General features: G+C 37.8%; 1 protein-coding gene across 19 annotated transcripts in view; it reads left to right on the top strand.

The window, feature by feature from the left end:
- Positions 1 to 13,813, top strand: part of LOC131425800 (protein tramtrack, beta isoform) — a 522,944-nt gene that overhangs the window by 312,914 nt on the left and 196,217 nt on the right. For 16 of the 19 annotated variants that reach the window (XM_058587977.1, XM_058587980.1, XM_058587979.1 and 13 more), the window contains one exon: positions 4,272 to 4,432. In XM_058587977.1, the coding sequence (XP_058443960.1) occupies positions 4,292 to 4,432 (141 nt within the window). In that variant the 5' untranslated portion in view covers positions 4,272 to 4,291. The remainder of the gene's footprint in view (positions 1 to 4,271; positions 4,433 to 13,813) is intronic. The other 3 variants (XM_058587972.1, XM_058587966.1, XM_058587981.1) reach the window with 1 other exon arrangement.

Raw genomic sequence — 13,813 nt, forward strand, 5'->3', positions numbered from 1 at the left:
ATACGTGATGCTAGAGACGTATATGAGTACTAATTTTATCTAATTTTTCAAACGGAGTGTAGTTCTAATTTTGAATTTAATTACCGGAAACGCAACGATGCGTGGAATATGCGCATTGTTTAGTCTAAGTGATCTGTTTCATTGGTTAGCAACAATGTTGCAGTGAATGAGTGCTTATGGCTCTCGAATGGTGGAATCTACATTGAATTTTACATTGGAACGGACTCTGATCAAAATTGATTTTTGTTTTAACCATCTTGATTTCTAGTCTTTCAAAATAAATTGGTATAAAAACTAAAAAAGTACCTGTCGAGCATCGTCTCTGAATCGGCTGCGAAGTCTGTTGAAATAGAAGGTCAAATTACGCTACAGGAATGTAATACAAAGGCTTTGCTTTATATACCACTGTGCACCACTCGGTAGAGTTTTTGCCTTTCTCATATAGAAAGGTTATGCAATCACTGTGAAAACCGACTTTTGAACCGAGGCCGAGTGTCATATACCATTCGACTCAGTTCGTCGAGTACGCAAAATGTCTGTGTGTGTATGTGTGTGTATGTGCGTATGGGTGTATGTAACGTTTTTTTGCACTGACTTTTCTCGGAGATGGCTGAACCGATTTTCACAAACTAAGATTCAAATGAAAGGTCTTGTAGTCCCATACAAAATTTCTGAATATTATTTGAATCCGACTTCCGGTTCCGGAATTATGGGGTAAAATGTGCAAAAAGATGTAAAAATAAGTGCACTAACTTTTCTCAGAGATGGCTCAACCGATTTTCATAAACTTGGGTTCAAATGAAAGGTCTTGTAGTCCCATACAAAATTCCTGAATATTGTTTAGATCCGACTTCTGTTTCGGGAGTTATGGGGTAAAATGTGCAAAAAATGAAAATATGTTTTTCTCATAGATGGCGCGACCGATTTTCACAAACTTAGGTTCAAATGAAAGGTCCTGTGGTCCCATACGTAATTCCTGAATTTCATCTGGATCCGACTTCCGGATCCGGAAATATAAGGTAAAGTGTGTTAAAAATTGTATACCATCACTGAAATGGGCGAAAAACCGTAATAGGTTTTCTAAATCGACCTCAAATCTCAAATTGGCTTGATAACTAGAGTCCGAGTTTTTCGAGAAATTCAAGTGTTTGGTGCTTTAAATATTGCAAATGAATATTAAAATATTGAGAGAAGAGTCCATTGCGCATATTTAACAGATTCTCTCTGGAGAGAAAGTATTGTCGGATTGATAAGCAGTTTTGATTTTTTGACAATATTTTCGTCAATCCAATGAAGTTTCCATTACACGATCAAAAGTATTGTCAATACTCCTTGTATTGACAATAATATTGTCTCGTATAAGGGCTGCTATACAAAACGATTGGAAGCTCTGACAGGTTTGCTAGATCCGATCATAGATGCCAGATCTGCAGATTTGTCTGATTTGTGCAGATTTCGTACATAGTGCTGCAGACATTTTTCGTTTTGCAGACTTTTGAAAATCGAGTTTTTCGCGGACTTTCGTCAAAATTTATAGACTTTTAAAATTGTCGCAACATTTTTTTTATAGCTCGCCAAGTCAGTTTAGCGTATCATATAGAGAAATTGCTGCCAACAAGAAATACTTGCTGACTGCAGATTTTTTTTCGGATATATAAACTTTTTTTTTCGTTTAGAAGGTATTTTTATTCAGGCCTATTTGCGTACAAGCTTTACGTGGCCCATTGAGCCGATTTTTTAAATAATACATTTTTTGAAGTGGATCTCGTGTCACTCTTTTTCTAGGAGGAGAGGAGCTTCCATTTCCCTCCTGCGAGGGTTGAGGGGCACTTTGTTCATGACTCGTCTCGTCATCCATTGCCGCATCGGTGGTTTTGTTGTTGATTTCGGTCTTCTTTTCGTTTTCCTTGATGTTCGCAGTCTTGAGCTCGTTGCTAGTTGCTATATATGCGCCTTGTTGTACATTGGTTGCAGTTGCTGGTTGGTTTGATGGTGAAACAGGAGTACTGCGCTTACTAGTCTCCATTGTTGAACGGTTGACCTTGTCTTTGATTGAAGATGTCCTTTTCGCAGTTTCGGTGCAAGGTTTACCGTAGTGTGCAGGTTGTTCACAAAACTGGCATGTAACCAGCTGATTTTCATAGGTAGTCAGCGTTTTACACGGATGTGTCCCACCTTGACCACAAATGATGTAAGATGGAATTGCCTTACGTAGATGCATACGTACCACTCGCACGCCATTTCGGATGCCGGGAAAAAAATTCCGCCATACTTCTCTTTTGATGGAAAGAACTTCACCGTACTGCGACATGATTTCCCGAACGCACTGATCGGTGACCTGCGCGGGAAGGTCATGCACGCGTAGTTGTATGGCATTGTCCACCATGTGCACAGGGATTTTGTATTTAATGTACTCACACTCAACGCTGTGCACCTCGTTGTTAACCGAAGCGAATGCAATTGCATCGCTTTCACGTTTAAACATAATGTACACACAGTTAGACGCCTTGTTGAATTGAATCTCACTTACTTTATTAGCGTCTAGATGCATTCGTTCTTTAAGTAAGATTTCAATTTCATTTGCTGCTGGTCTAACCTAGCAACGCTTGAAATCTATACAAATTGAATTTGGTCTTGTAGGCCAAGATTCCGGCTTTGTTAAATCGTATTTGACCATTCCGTACACTCTATTGTTCACTGCACTGTATTGTCTTTGTTTCTGTTGTTTCGACCGTATATGATTTGCGACCGTAAATGATTTTCGACTGCGTCGTGTGAGATGCGAGCACGAACTGTGATATATATAAACTTTTGCTACCCTATCTGGAGATATTTGAAATTTTTATCTGGCATCTCTGGATCAGATATAATTAACTAAACTAAAAAAAACTGTATTGCTTTCAACGAAATCGAAGACTGGTATAACCAGATCACGTCCATGAATCGCTATGTTACACATTCACAAACAGCGATACTAGATCGTTGTAACGTCATTTTCGCAGATTGACCTTTTTCTCGAAAATTCCAGTGCTGCAAAGTATGTAACGACCTTTTTTTTGGACACCAGACAAACAGTTTCTGTAGTTCTTCATATAAAAGTATCAATTTCCGTAGATATCCGTAGAAATATTCAAATTTCTGTGGATTTTATTTACGGATCCGTACATCCGTAGAAAATCTACGAATCCGTAGATCTACAGAGATTTCCATAGATCTGACATCGCTGTTCGCAAAAGAAACTTAACGCTATAAATATAATTGCATGCAAGCGAACGCTTCAGCAAGTGCTATACTATTACTTGCATACATTCCGACTTTTGATATAGTTACGTCGGATACAAAAAAAAATAAGGGGATAGACCACCATGGAACTTTCAATAATGGCAACCACAAATCCTTATCGACTTTTATAAACACATTATCTAGTATACCCCGTACAATATTTTCATATAAAAAATGAACTTTTCACTTGTGTGCTCATAATTTTTCGAAAAACTAGTATTTTCGAAATCCCCTACGTGGTACACTAGTTTATGATATATATTTAAAAAAAAACTTTGGTTCATGTTCCAGGTTTCAATTTGGACCCGTTTTGGACCTCCCGGAAAACTAGCCGCAGCAACTTGGCCATGAAGAGGTTATTTTTATCGGAATTATGTAACAATTTTTTTTCTGTACGTTAGAGTACAATTGATCAAACACTAAAAATAACTTTCCTTAGCTTTCACTATATTTCCGGAAAACGTTTCTGAAGTTGTTCTATTTTTTGTTTTGACGTGCATGGTGGCCTTACCCCTTAAAGCAAATAGAGTATATGTTCGATGTTTGGCCGGACTTTGCTGTTGTTGCGTACTTGATTCGACACTAATTTTACTAAATGTAACAAGAATGTAAAGTTGTTGTACCCCTAAAAAAAGTCGAAAAAATTCAGCATTCATATGTTTTTCAAATGTTTCAGCGATCCGTGGAACAATCCGAAATCTAAACTGAAAGAAAAATTACCGAAATTTTACGTGGACAGGCTTTATCCGAGAGAAACAAAAATTACTCTCTTTAATCGAACCGCATATTAAACAAATTGTGTGGTACAATGAAAACTATAAAACATGTACTTTATCATTTCCTAGGAAAAGAAAATAGTTATGAAAAGCCAATACAACTGCACCTGGACCAAGATGTTATCACAAATATTTCGCTTCTCCTTCGCAAATCACCAACCATCACTCACCGTTTTCTTACCGTTTTCTCTTTTCCCATTCTTTTCATTTCAGCAGCGTAAGCTGTCACCGACATGGGCAGTGAGCATTACTGCTTGAGGTGGAACAATCATCAATCCAACCTGTTAGGGGTGTTTAGCCAATTGCTGCAGGACGAGAGTCTGGTGGACGTAACACTAGCTTGCTCAGAGGGCATCTCCATCCGAGCCCACAAGGTAAGTGCAGTTCACAACTGCTGCAATTCTACCAGCCCGCCCCGGTGACTACACCTGGGACCGCACCGTGAACGTAAAGAACACGAAGAAGGAAGAATCGAGAAAAGGTTAATCACTTCATTAAACGCCTGCGTTGACCACCAGCCACGTCGGCGGTACGCAGCTTCACCGGCGCGGTTGATGGGTCATTAAGCGAAATGTGGGGCGAGGCAAAAAAAGGAATGGCAACGAAAGCGAACGGTGCAAGTTGTCGCCAAGGTGCATAATTTGTTTCAATTTCACGGTTGACACATGAGACCCGGCCCGGGGTTGGCGAGAATTGCAGTAATTTAAAATCAATTAGTATCGAATGTAATTGACTGAGGGAATTGGAGGTGGGACAGTTTAGGAAACGGATCGTCAGCTCAGAATTCGCGAGGATTCGCATTCCATTTGTTCAGCGTCTCCCGCGTCACAGAAAGCTGAAACACGCTGATCATAACTCAAACCAACCGGTAGCCAAAACAACAACCAAGTGAGCCCAGCAGGAGCGAGTGTTGTTTTTTTTCCATGACCCCTCTTTGCTCCAGTCGCCCCAGCTGTGATTCGTACTTAGCAGGGATAACCGTAATCAGAGTCCATCCGTGCGAGCGAATGTAATGATGCGTTGATGATCTTTTCACAGTATGCATCGCGCAGTACATTTCAGTGCCAGTGCATGGTCAGCGTCGTTGTATTTTTTTTGTTTTGCGAACACCATTCACAAAGAGACCGCCGCGCGACTTTTGACTCCCACCCCGGGGTGCGAATATGCGATTATGTGCGGTTTGCCGTTATCCCTTCCGTTGTGGACTGACTGTGACTGGACTTTGCTTTGATTTATGGTACGACACGAGCATGGACATACCGCATGGTAGACCGCCAGTGAGGCTCGCGATTGACTTTCGCTCCGGGAGTCAATTTGTAACCGTCAGAGGTCACTTGTCCCACAATTGCGATCCAATTCATTAGGATTCTACCGGTAGGCAACCGGTGCGAAGAAATTATCAAATTTCCTCTTGTTTTCCATTACTCAAACTGACTGCGGCCAGCTTCCAAACAGTTTGCCATTTCTGCACTCGGTCGTCGGTTTCAATTTCGTCTGTTTTACTGTTTTTTTTCCACTCTGTCGCCGTACGCCGATCGTGTCGTTCGGTTGTACGCTGTCGTGTTTGCTCTCATTTCACAGGCCTACCAACCAACCGACCAACCAGCCACTAAACAGCCAAGGCGACCGAACTGCGATGGATAACGAAACGGTTGCAAATGTTAGCAGTTCGGTTGCTGTGTCGGTTTATCAGTGAATCTGTAACAAGCAAGCTATCATCTATCAGAGTGTGTTGTAAACTCCTAGAAATAGGAGATTGGGACGATTTGTTGCTGTGCAAAAGTAGATCTAAGAATTTTTTCGATCACTTTGCAAGAGTGTGACCAAGCATTGTCATGCTGTAAATTTACCATATTGTGTTTTTTCTTGTATTACAGCCATCCCAAGTAGCATGTTAAGTTGCTGTCCTGTATTTTTCTACCGATTGTGCAATTTATCAAGTTAGTTTATATTACTATTCTGATAACTGTTGTGTTATGGAAAAAGCGCAACTTTTCTGTGTTGTGCAACATATAACTGATACAAAAACTCATGCCTCGATCCCAACACAAAGGCAGTAATAAAATCAGTGAAAAAACAATTGTGAAACTCGTGAGAACTACTACGTAATGTAAACAAGAAATGGAATGACGTTTACAAAAACATGCAAACTTAATTTCTAATGAATAAGTTTCACATTTGATTTTTAATACAACGGCTCTTAACACAAACATAGATCTTGTAAAATAGCCTGCACATGAAAAATGATAATGCTACATGTTGTAGAATTGATCTTTTGTGTTTTTGTAATTGAAAAATCGACAACGAACTGCATTTTTATGGTGAAACATGTATTCGTACGGCCGAAATTTTCAAGCACCTTTGAATTAACGGGTTTTTAATCATTTAGGGGTTAGCCATGATTGTGCACCAATTACTGTGAAAATAACAGTCTATTATATTGAATGAGAATCATCGGAATGGTGTTTAAAATAAGTGTATTCAAACATTCTTAAAATTTTCAGACGATTTTGATCAAACTAATGTAGAAAATGGTTCACCCAACGTAATGACATATATTATCTAAATAACAGGAAACATTAACATGTTAATATTTCGAAAAGAAATGCTCCACGTTTTGTTTTTTTTTTATCAGTTTCAATCTTCTAGTTGAATTAAACAACAATACAGTATAGTCCTTCATCTTAGCGAACCCGACTTTTGTGATACGCAATGTAGGTATTATTTTATTAAGTCCGTGTGCTGTAGTTGCAAAAACAAGTTGCACAAGCGGTAATATATAACTATGGGAGTAACTCTGATGACATTAACTTTTCGTTCAATATCTTAGAAAAGTGATGTCAGGACCGCTTGTTTTTTTCGTGAGATGAAAACCTGATATTTATCTGATCCAATTTATCTGATTGATTTTTGTTTTCATTGCGTATGTAATGCTGTATTCCTGTAACTTTTATGATAATAATGTCATGTCTGCAAGTTTTGCGTTCAATTCAAACAGATAAATCTTGCACAACTTTTTTGCAGGTTTTAGATTTTATATCATTGTTTTTTCTAAAACTGAAGAAAACTGCACACACTGAGCTAAAAATTCACGAGACAGCCAAAACTATGCGGGCTCAGCAGAAACATATTTTTTACAGCAAGGTTATCAATTCGGCTAATCATTTTTGCCTTGCGGAGAGCATCAATCATTTCACTAATTTTTCTTTCACAAGAAATTTAAAGCAATTTCGACGTATATTGTGTCCGCTACAATTATGACAGCCGTTTGGAAAGTTTTTGATAATTTGCACAATTGTTATAGTTACTCCCGTTTCACATGACGATGTGATTTTTTTTGCAGAACTTTAGTGAAGCATAAACAGGTTGGTGATTGACTGCACAATTGTTTTAGATGTACTCAAAGTTGTTCTGCAGTGGTTTTTTCGGTAGTATTGTGAAACTTAACAGTGATAAGTTGCACAACCAATTTTAAAATATTTAAAAATCTTTCTGAACATATCAAACATAAATAACATTTCTAAATCAATTGTAAAACATTTTGAAAGTTCAATAAGTTACATTTGCTACTTGGGATTTATCCTTCAGAGTTCGCTTCAAATCGAGTTTGGTATCGTTCTCCTGGTTCCTCATTAATTGAATAACTTAAAATGCTTCTGCCAGTTTCTCTTACGTGTAGAATTGGTCTTGGTCGAGTAGCGTGTAGATCCTGTCATAGTTCTTATTCGGCAACTTTTCTTTCCTCTACCACCATACATCAAAATTTACATTTTTGAAGTGTTCACAATATGTTCGACAGAGCCACCTCGCCAAACGTATCGAACTTTAGTAGCACTTTTCTTTGAATAGAAAAAAAATAAAACTTTCGCAAAAGAACAGAATTTGGTTTAAAATCTTGCATTTTGAATAGAATAGAATAGATTCAACGGAAGAAATATCAAATAAATTAAAATTGAATACGGGAACTTTTGGAAGAAAAGTAGTATCCAATTATAAAAATAATGTGTCAGGTAAAAATGCAGGATTTATTTTACCGTTGAAGCTGTTTTTTATTCAATGATATATTTTTAAAGGCACACTGCCTTAGCTCTAAGATGCCGAGGGTAAGTTGAATCTATTATTTCATTTTTTACTGTAACATCACGTCCCAAAAACCCTTGTTGTTTTGCTCAACTTGCAATTTATATATTTAGTAAAGGGATCATGTCGAAATTCTTGCCAAGTAAAGATCATTTACGGAAAATGTTGATTCATTACTTTGTTTTAAAAATTAAGTGCTGTCAACTCCCTTCGAATTCTTAATGGCGAATTGCAAAGATTGATTGAAGATAATTCTCATAATTGAAATCAAATGAAGGAGAGGTTAAATGTTACTCGCAGAGTCATTTCTGATCATCTACACTTCATGGTAAAGATTCTGAAGGTGCGGAAATTGATTCCTCATGAACTGAATGATAGATAACAGGTAAAGATCAAAACGGTGAGATAAATGTTGCTTTCTCGGCATGAAACAAAGTGTTTTCTGCACAATATTGCGACGGAAGATGAGAAATGGAATTACTTTTGAGAATCCAACAGCGCAGAAAATCAGGCCCTTTCCAACCATAGTTATCCCCTGCAAAAGCTAATAGCTTCGAAAAGAAAACGATGCAGAGTTTACGGCAATTAGTTTAAAACCGGTAAAATGTAAAATAAACTATAAACAAAAAAAATAACAATGCAATACAAATGTTGCGATCAAAAAGGTGTTACAAACTGTAAATATCGATTAGCGCTAACTGGTATATGGCTTGAAAATACGAATCATATATACGTTGAAAATGGATTAATTTTACAATGGTTTTCTTAATAGATATACTATCAAAAGCATGTCTTATTTTATTATTTGAAAATTGCTTTCTGCAACTAGTTGTAAGTTTCCAGAATTCATTAAATTAACGAGTATACCTTACGGGAATACGAAAATCTGTATGAAAACAAAACAAGACCAAGGTCATTGGCAGTTGCAATACCGAAAAGAGAAACGCATTTGTGGAACTTGAGGGAGTATAGTTGAAGTTAAGGAAAACCAACAGGTTGACAGCAAATGATAAATTTGAATCAAACACTGCTCAAAATACGACCACAATGCTCCACAAGATATAAAAAAGTACGACTGCACTTCCGACACATAGCGGAAACGTTTGAAAAACATAATTTCTTAGCTCAGATGAAAACTTTTGCCGATTCCGCCATACTCCATAGGCATGGCCCCTTCCGACTATTATTTGTGTTCATCGATGTCTTGCGCATTTGCAGAACAGCCCTCCACTAGTTATGAAGAAGTGGAGAATGACTGCACGATTCGATCGCTTCGACAGATGAACAGTTCTTTCCTCGGGGTATTCGTGAGGTAGGTGAAAAGATGAAATATATTCTTAGCTTTCGAAGCCAATCGTTGTGAACTTTTAACTAAAGTAAATGGTGTAGCGCGTTGGAATCGTCATTCCAAGACAATTTTACCATGGAACAGCAAACACAAAAACACGCACTGAAACAGTTAATTTTTACATTTAAAACAAGGCTAAATTATGGCGGAAAAACATCATGTCGGACGACACACATTTCACGTAAAATGGATGCGTTAATAAGCAAAATTGTCGGTTCTCTGCCACCGAAAATCCTCAGTCAATTGCGGAACAGCCTCTATACGACCAAACAGTTACAGTTTGATGTGGTGTTTGTGCAAATATGGTTATTGATCCCTTTTTCTTTCGAGACGAAGCAACGAAAACTGTTAATGGCGTTCATTATCGTGCCATGATAAATGATTTTGTGATTCCCATTGTTCGTGAAAATGGTTTTAAGGGCTACTGGTTTCAACAGGACGGTGCAACATGGCATACAGCTCGACTAACAATCGATTTGTTACGACCATTATTCTCCGGACGAGTCATATCGACAATCGGTGATTTTGACTGGCCTCCCAGATCACCCATTTTGACGTCATAAGCTGTTTGTTGTGGGACTATTTGAAATACACGCTGATAAACCACGAACCATACCTCAACTCACAGACAACATACGACTTGAAATCGCCGCCATGTCGACAGATACATCGGCCAAAACGATGAAAAATTCCGAAAAAAGACCAAAGGTGGCCATTTCCGCGATATCATTTTCAAAACATAGCTGTAACATATCTCTTTGAAGCAAAATAATTTATAATCGAAATTACAATATAAATGCTTTTTTTCATATATTTTTGCTTCCACTTCAAATGACCCACCCTGTGTCTTGAATCTATTACTTCCAATCAACATTTATTTCCATTCAAAAAATTCACTTTTATTAGCTGACACACTTGGTATTTTAATACTATATTTGGTTATTCTAAGAATTGCAAATGTATTCATTTTAATATTTGTATTATTGAAGAGAAAATAATTTATTTATACAAGATACGAACGATGACAGGTTCTATGACTACGGGAAATTGTGTTAATATCAGGTCCAGCAGACGTTTTGATGATGAAAAAAAATAAACGGTTTTATAGTATGCATTTGGAAGCAGGGAACAGTCCGTTGGAGCTGAAATCCACAATCTCTCTCTCTCTCTTTCTTTCTCCAGCAAGCGTAAAACCTCCTCATCTTTCCTATCAACAGATTACAATAGTCAAAATGATTGACAAAAACAAACGATAAATCCTAACGCTAACGGGTTGATCTCTCAGGAAATCATGAGAAGATTTTGCGAATAAATATCTAGATTCAATTACCGTAAAACTATATGGCCTTCAATTAGAGAGTGTAACAGATCTACCAAGTAAATTGTTCTGGAACAATCTCGTCAAACGGATAACACAACGTGATTGATGAAGACACAGCGTTTCTGGTAGCTTCAAAGGTGGTAGAGATCCTTCAAATATCTTCTACAAGCAGTGATGGCATTTCACCAGAGTTTTACGCGCTGGTGTAAGATTCTTGTCTACACAGGGGATGGGAGAAGCGTACATCACACAAAAAGTAAAGCGCTCTCCTTCTTAGTGTCGAATAGACAGAATTTGAGTGTGTGCTTGTGGTTAAAGCAGCTGGTGCGAGTGAAACACATTCTCTTCGCATGAATCGCTCTCACGCGCTGTCGCCCAAATACACCTAAGTGACCACTGGTGCGTGCTAGTGAGCGAACACTTCTGTGGTTTAATTTTTAAATTTATAGAAGGTAACGATGGCCTTGCTATGACAATCTTTTTCGCAGTAAAGAAAAACTAAATTCTAACGTTATAACACGCTTTTGCTGAATATGCGTGCCCACGCTTCTCTCATGCGAACCGTACACCAGAGTCCTCACCGACGTGCACACTTCGGAGAAAATATCTTCATCCACCTCAGAGAATTTCAGAGCTCTGCTCTAGCAATAAGAAGAAGAATAAATACTCGCTCTCATGATGCGTGCACACTTTATATTACAGTGGTGTATTTGTTTGAAAGAGAAAAGCTCTCGTTGATGTTGTCAGTGCGAGGGGAGAAATTATACTTGCTCTTCATCACACAGAGGAGATGGACATTTCTGTCTACAAGTAATGAATTCAACATTCCTCTAAAGAGCGTTATTTGAAAAAGGTTTCTATAACAATCAATCAGTTAACAGTAGAGTCACAGACATCATTGCAAACAGCATTGGCATCTTCAAGGCATGCTTTCAACACGGTTTCCAATGAAGCTTGTTAAATGAAAATCCTAAATCTTCTGAATTTCCCGAGAACGCAACGCAATTGAAGGGCCTACTGAAGGTAGCGATGCTATTTTGATTTTCCAGGCACGACAGAGGCAGCTTTGATGCTCTCGTCATTTTGCTTTTCACTGCAACCGGATGTTTTATCATGCGATTACATCAAATCGGCACTGTGTGTTTTGAGTGGCTCAGGAGTGGTTCAGTGCTTAAGGCCCCACGAGATGGATAAAACCTACAATACCGACCAAACATACTCTTAAAACAAAATATCGGTTTCCAAGAAAAGTTTTCTAATTTCGGGAGCGATCTGTTGTTGCTAAACACGGAAAAAGATCTGTCTTCAGAGACTTATGAGAGTGTCAAACTCGACCGACTGAAAAACTCTGTATTTTTCAACAAACTCCGCAGCTATTTCTTCAAGTACCCAGGACAAATCCATGGCTTGTTATGTGGTTCTGCAGATGCAAAGAATCCTTCCAATTTAAAACTGGACCATATGGCCACGATGCGCTTTACGCTCGGATCAACCGAACATGGTAATTAAAAAAAGATGATCACAGCTTCTATTCAATCATTTTCAAGGAGGCGGAAACATTTCGGTCATTCGCCTTCCCGGGTTAGAAATTCGTTTCATTTTATATGCGGGGTTGGGAATCGAACTCAGGAAGGCTACGTGAAAGGCATATTAAAAGCTAGTTTCGAGTTATCACAGTAAACAACAGTTACTAATTATCGATGCCTTTCTAGCAGAGACCTACTACAATCGGGATTCTGTAGAGCTTGTTCCTCTGGTCAGAAGCAGCATTTTTAGAGTTGTGGACATGAAATATTGGGTTCACCGGAAATGTTTAAATGCCCCAAGTCAAAAAAAATGAACAGATGAATTATCACCTTTTGAAACGCGTACAAACTTTTCTGTTCACTCGCGGGTAAAAAAAATTCTCAGCTTTAGAAGAAATAAAACCGATACGGTTCAATTCAACAATAAACTTTGTGGTATCATTATACAAATTAAATCATAGAAAAGATCAACATAGATATTGTCAATAAAATCAATACAACTTTTGTTGATAAGCAATTAATAGACAGTTAATTCCAACAATAAAATCAGCTGGAACGGTATTTTGTTTTTTCGTTTTAAATATTGTTTCTTAATATTTTTACGCGCAATGACACTTCTAAATCCGCCATAGTATAATCAATCCTATATTGGTGTACAGTGTGAAGTTCATTCGATAACACTTATACTTTATTTCGGTACGAAGCTCTACTAATATCTTGTATCTGACATTGTGTACAACAGAAAAAGCTTCGTAGTCTTGCAGCATAGGTTGTGTACTATTCGTAGGTTAATTTCTCTACACTATGAAATGTAACTACGACATTGCTATATTTAAATAGCATCTGGTAAATATCTGAGGTTTTGTTATACACCAGATCTCGTTTCATGCATTTCTGAGACATTTGGCATAAAAAAATCGTCATTTTTGCGGTTCATTTTCCACGCGAATTCCGAAGTTACGCGGTCTCAAATTCTTCTTGAGTCGTTTTTTTAAATGTTTTTTGAGATTGCACCATACCTCACCGTTTCAAAGACATTTGGAATCAAAAAAAGAGACCTCAATGCACAACTATGAAACGAAAGCTGCGAAAAAGCTACCGCAGAGACGGAACTCGAACCCGTAGCTAAGTCCTACCCGGAGAAATTGTTTTGTCAATTAAACTACCCAGCATGAGAAACACAGTAAGAAACATCCCAATTGAACAGAAGAGCCGAGTCTGTTCAGCTGAGCTAGGACGCCACGCAGTATGCTCTTGAACGGCTTTTGTAGAAATTTTAAAAATTTCTGAAGAACGTTCAGAAGAACTAATTCTTTCAGTACAACTATCAAGTTCTGAACGGTTTTTCTTTAAATGAACTGTTTTGGCCATCTCTAGTTTCAATCAATGTTAATTTCTTATGTTAATATTGTAACATTCTACAACTATAATAACTAACCGATTGACTTGAATTCAGCGGGGAATTGTAAATCTAGTCCAT

Source organism: Malaya genurostris, chromosome 1, assembly GCF_030247185.1.
Source record: "Malaya genurostris strain Urasoe2022 chromosome 1, Malgen_1.1, whole genome shotgun sequence".
In the NCBI taxonomy this organism is placed as follows: Eukaryota; Metazoa; Arthropoda; class Insecta; order Diptera; family Culicidae; genus Malaya; species Malaya genurostris.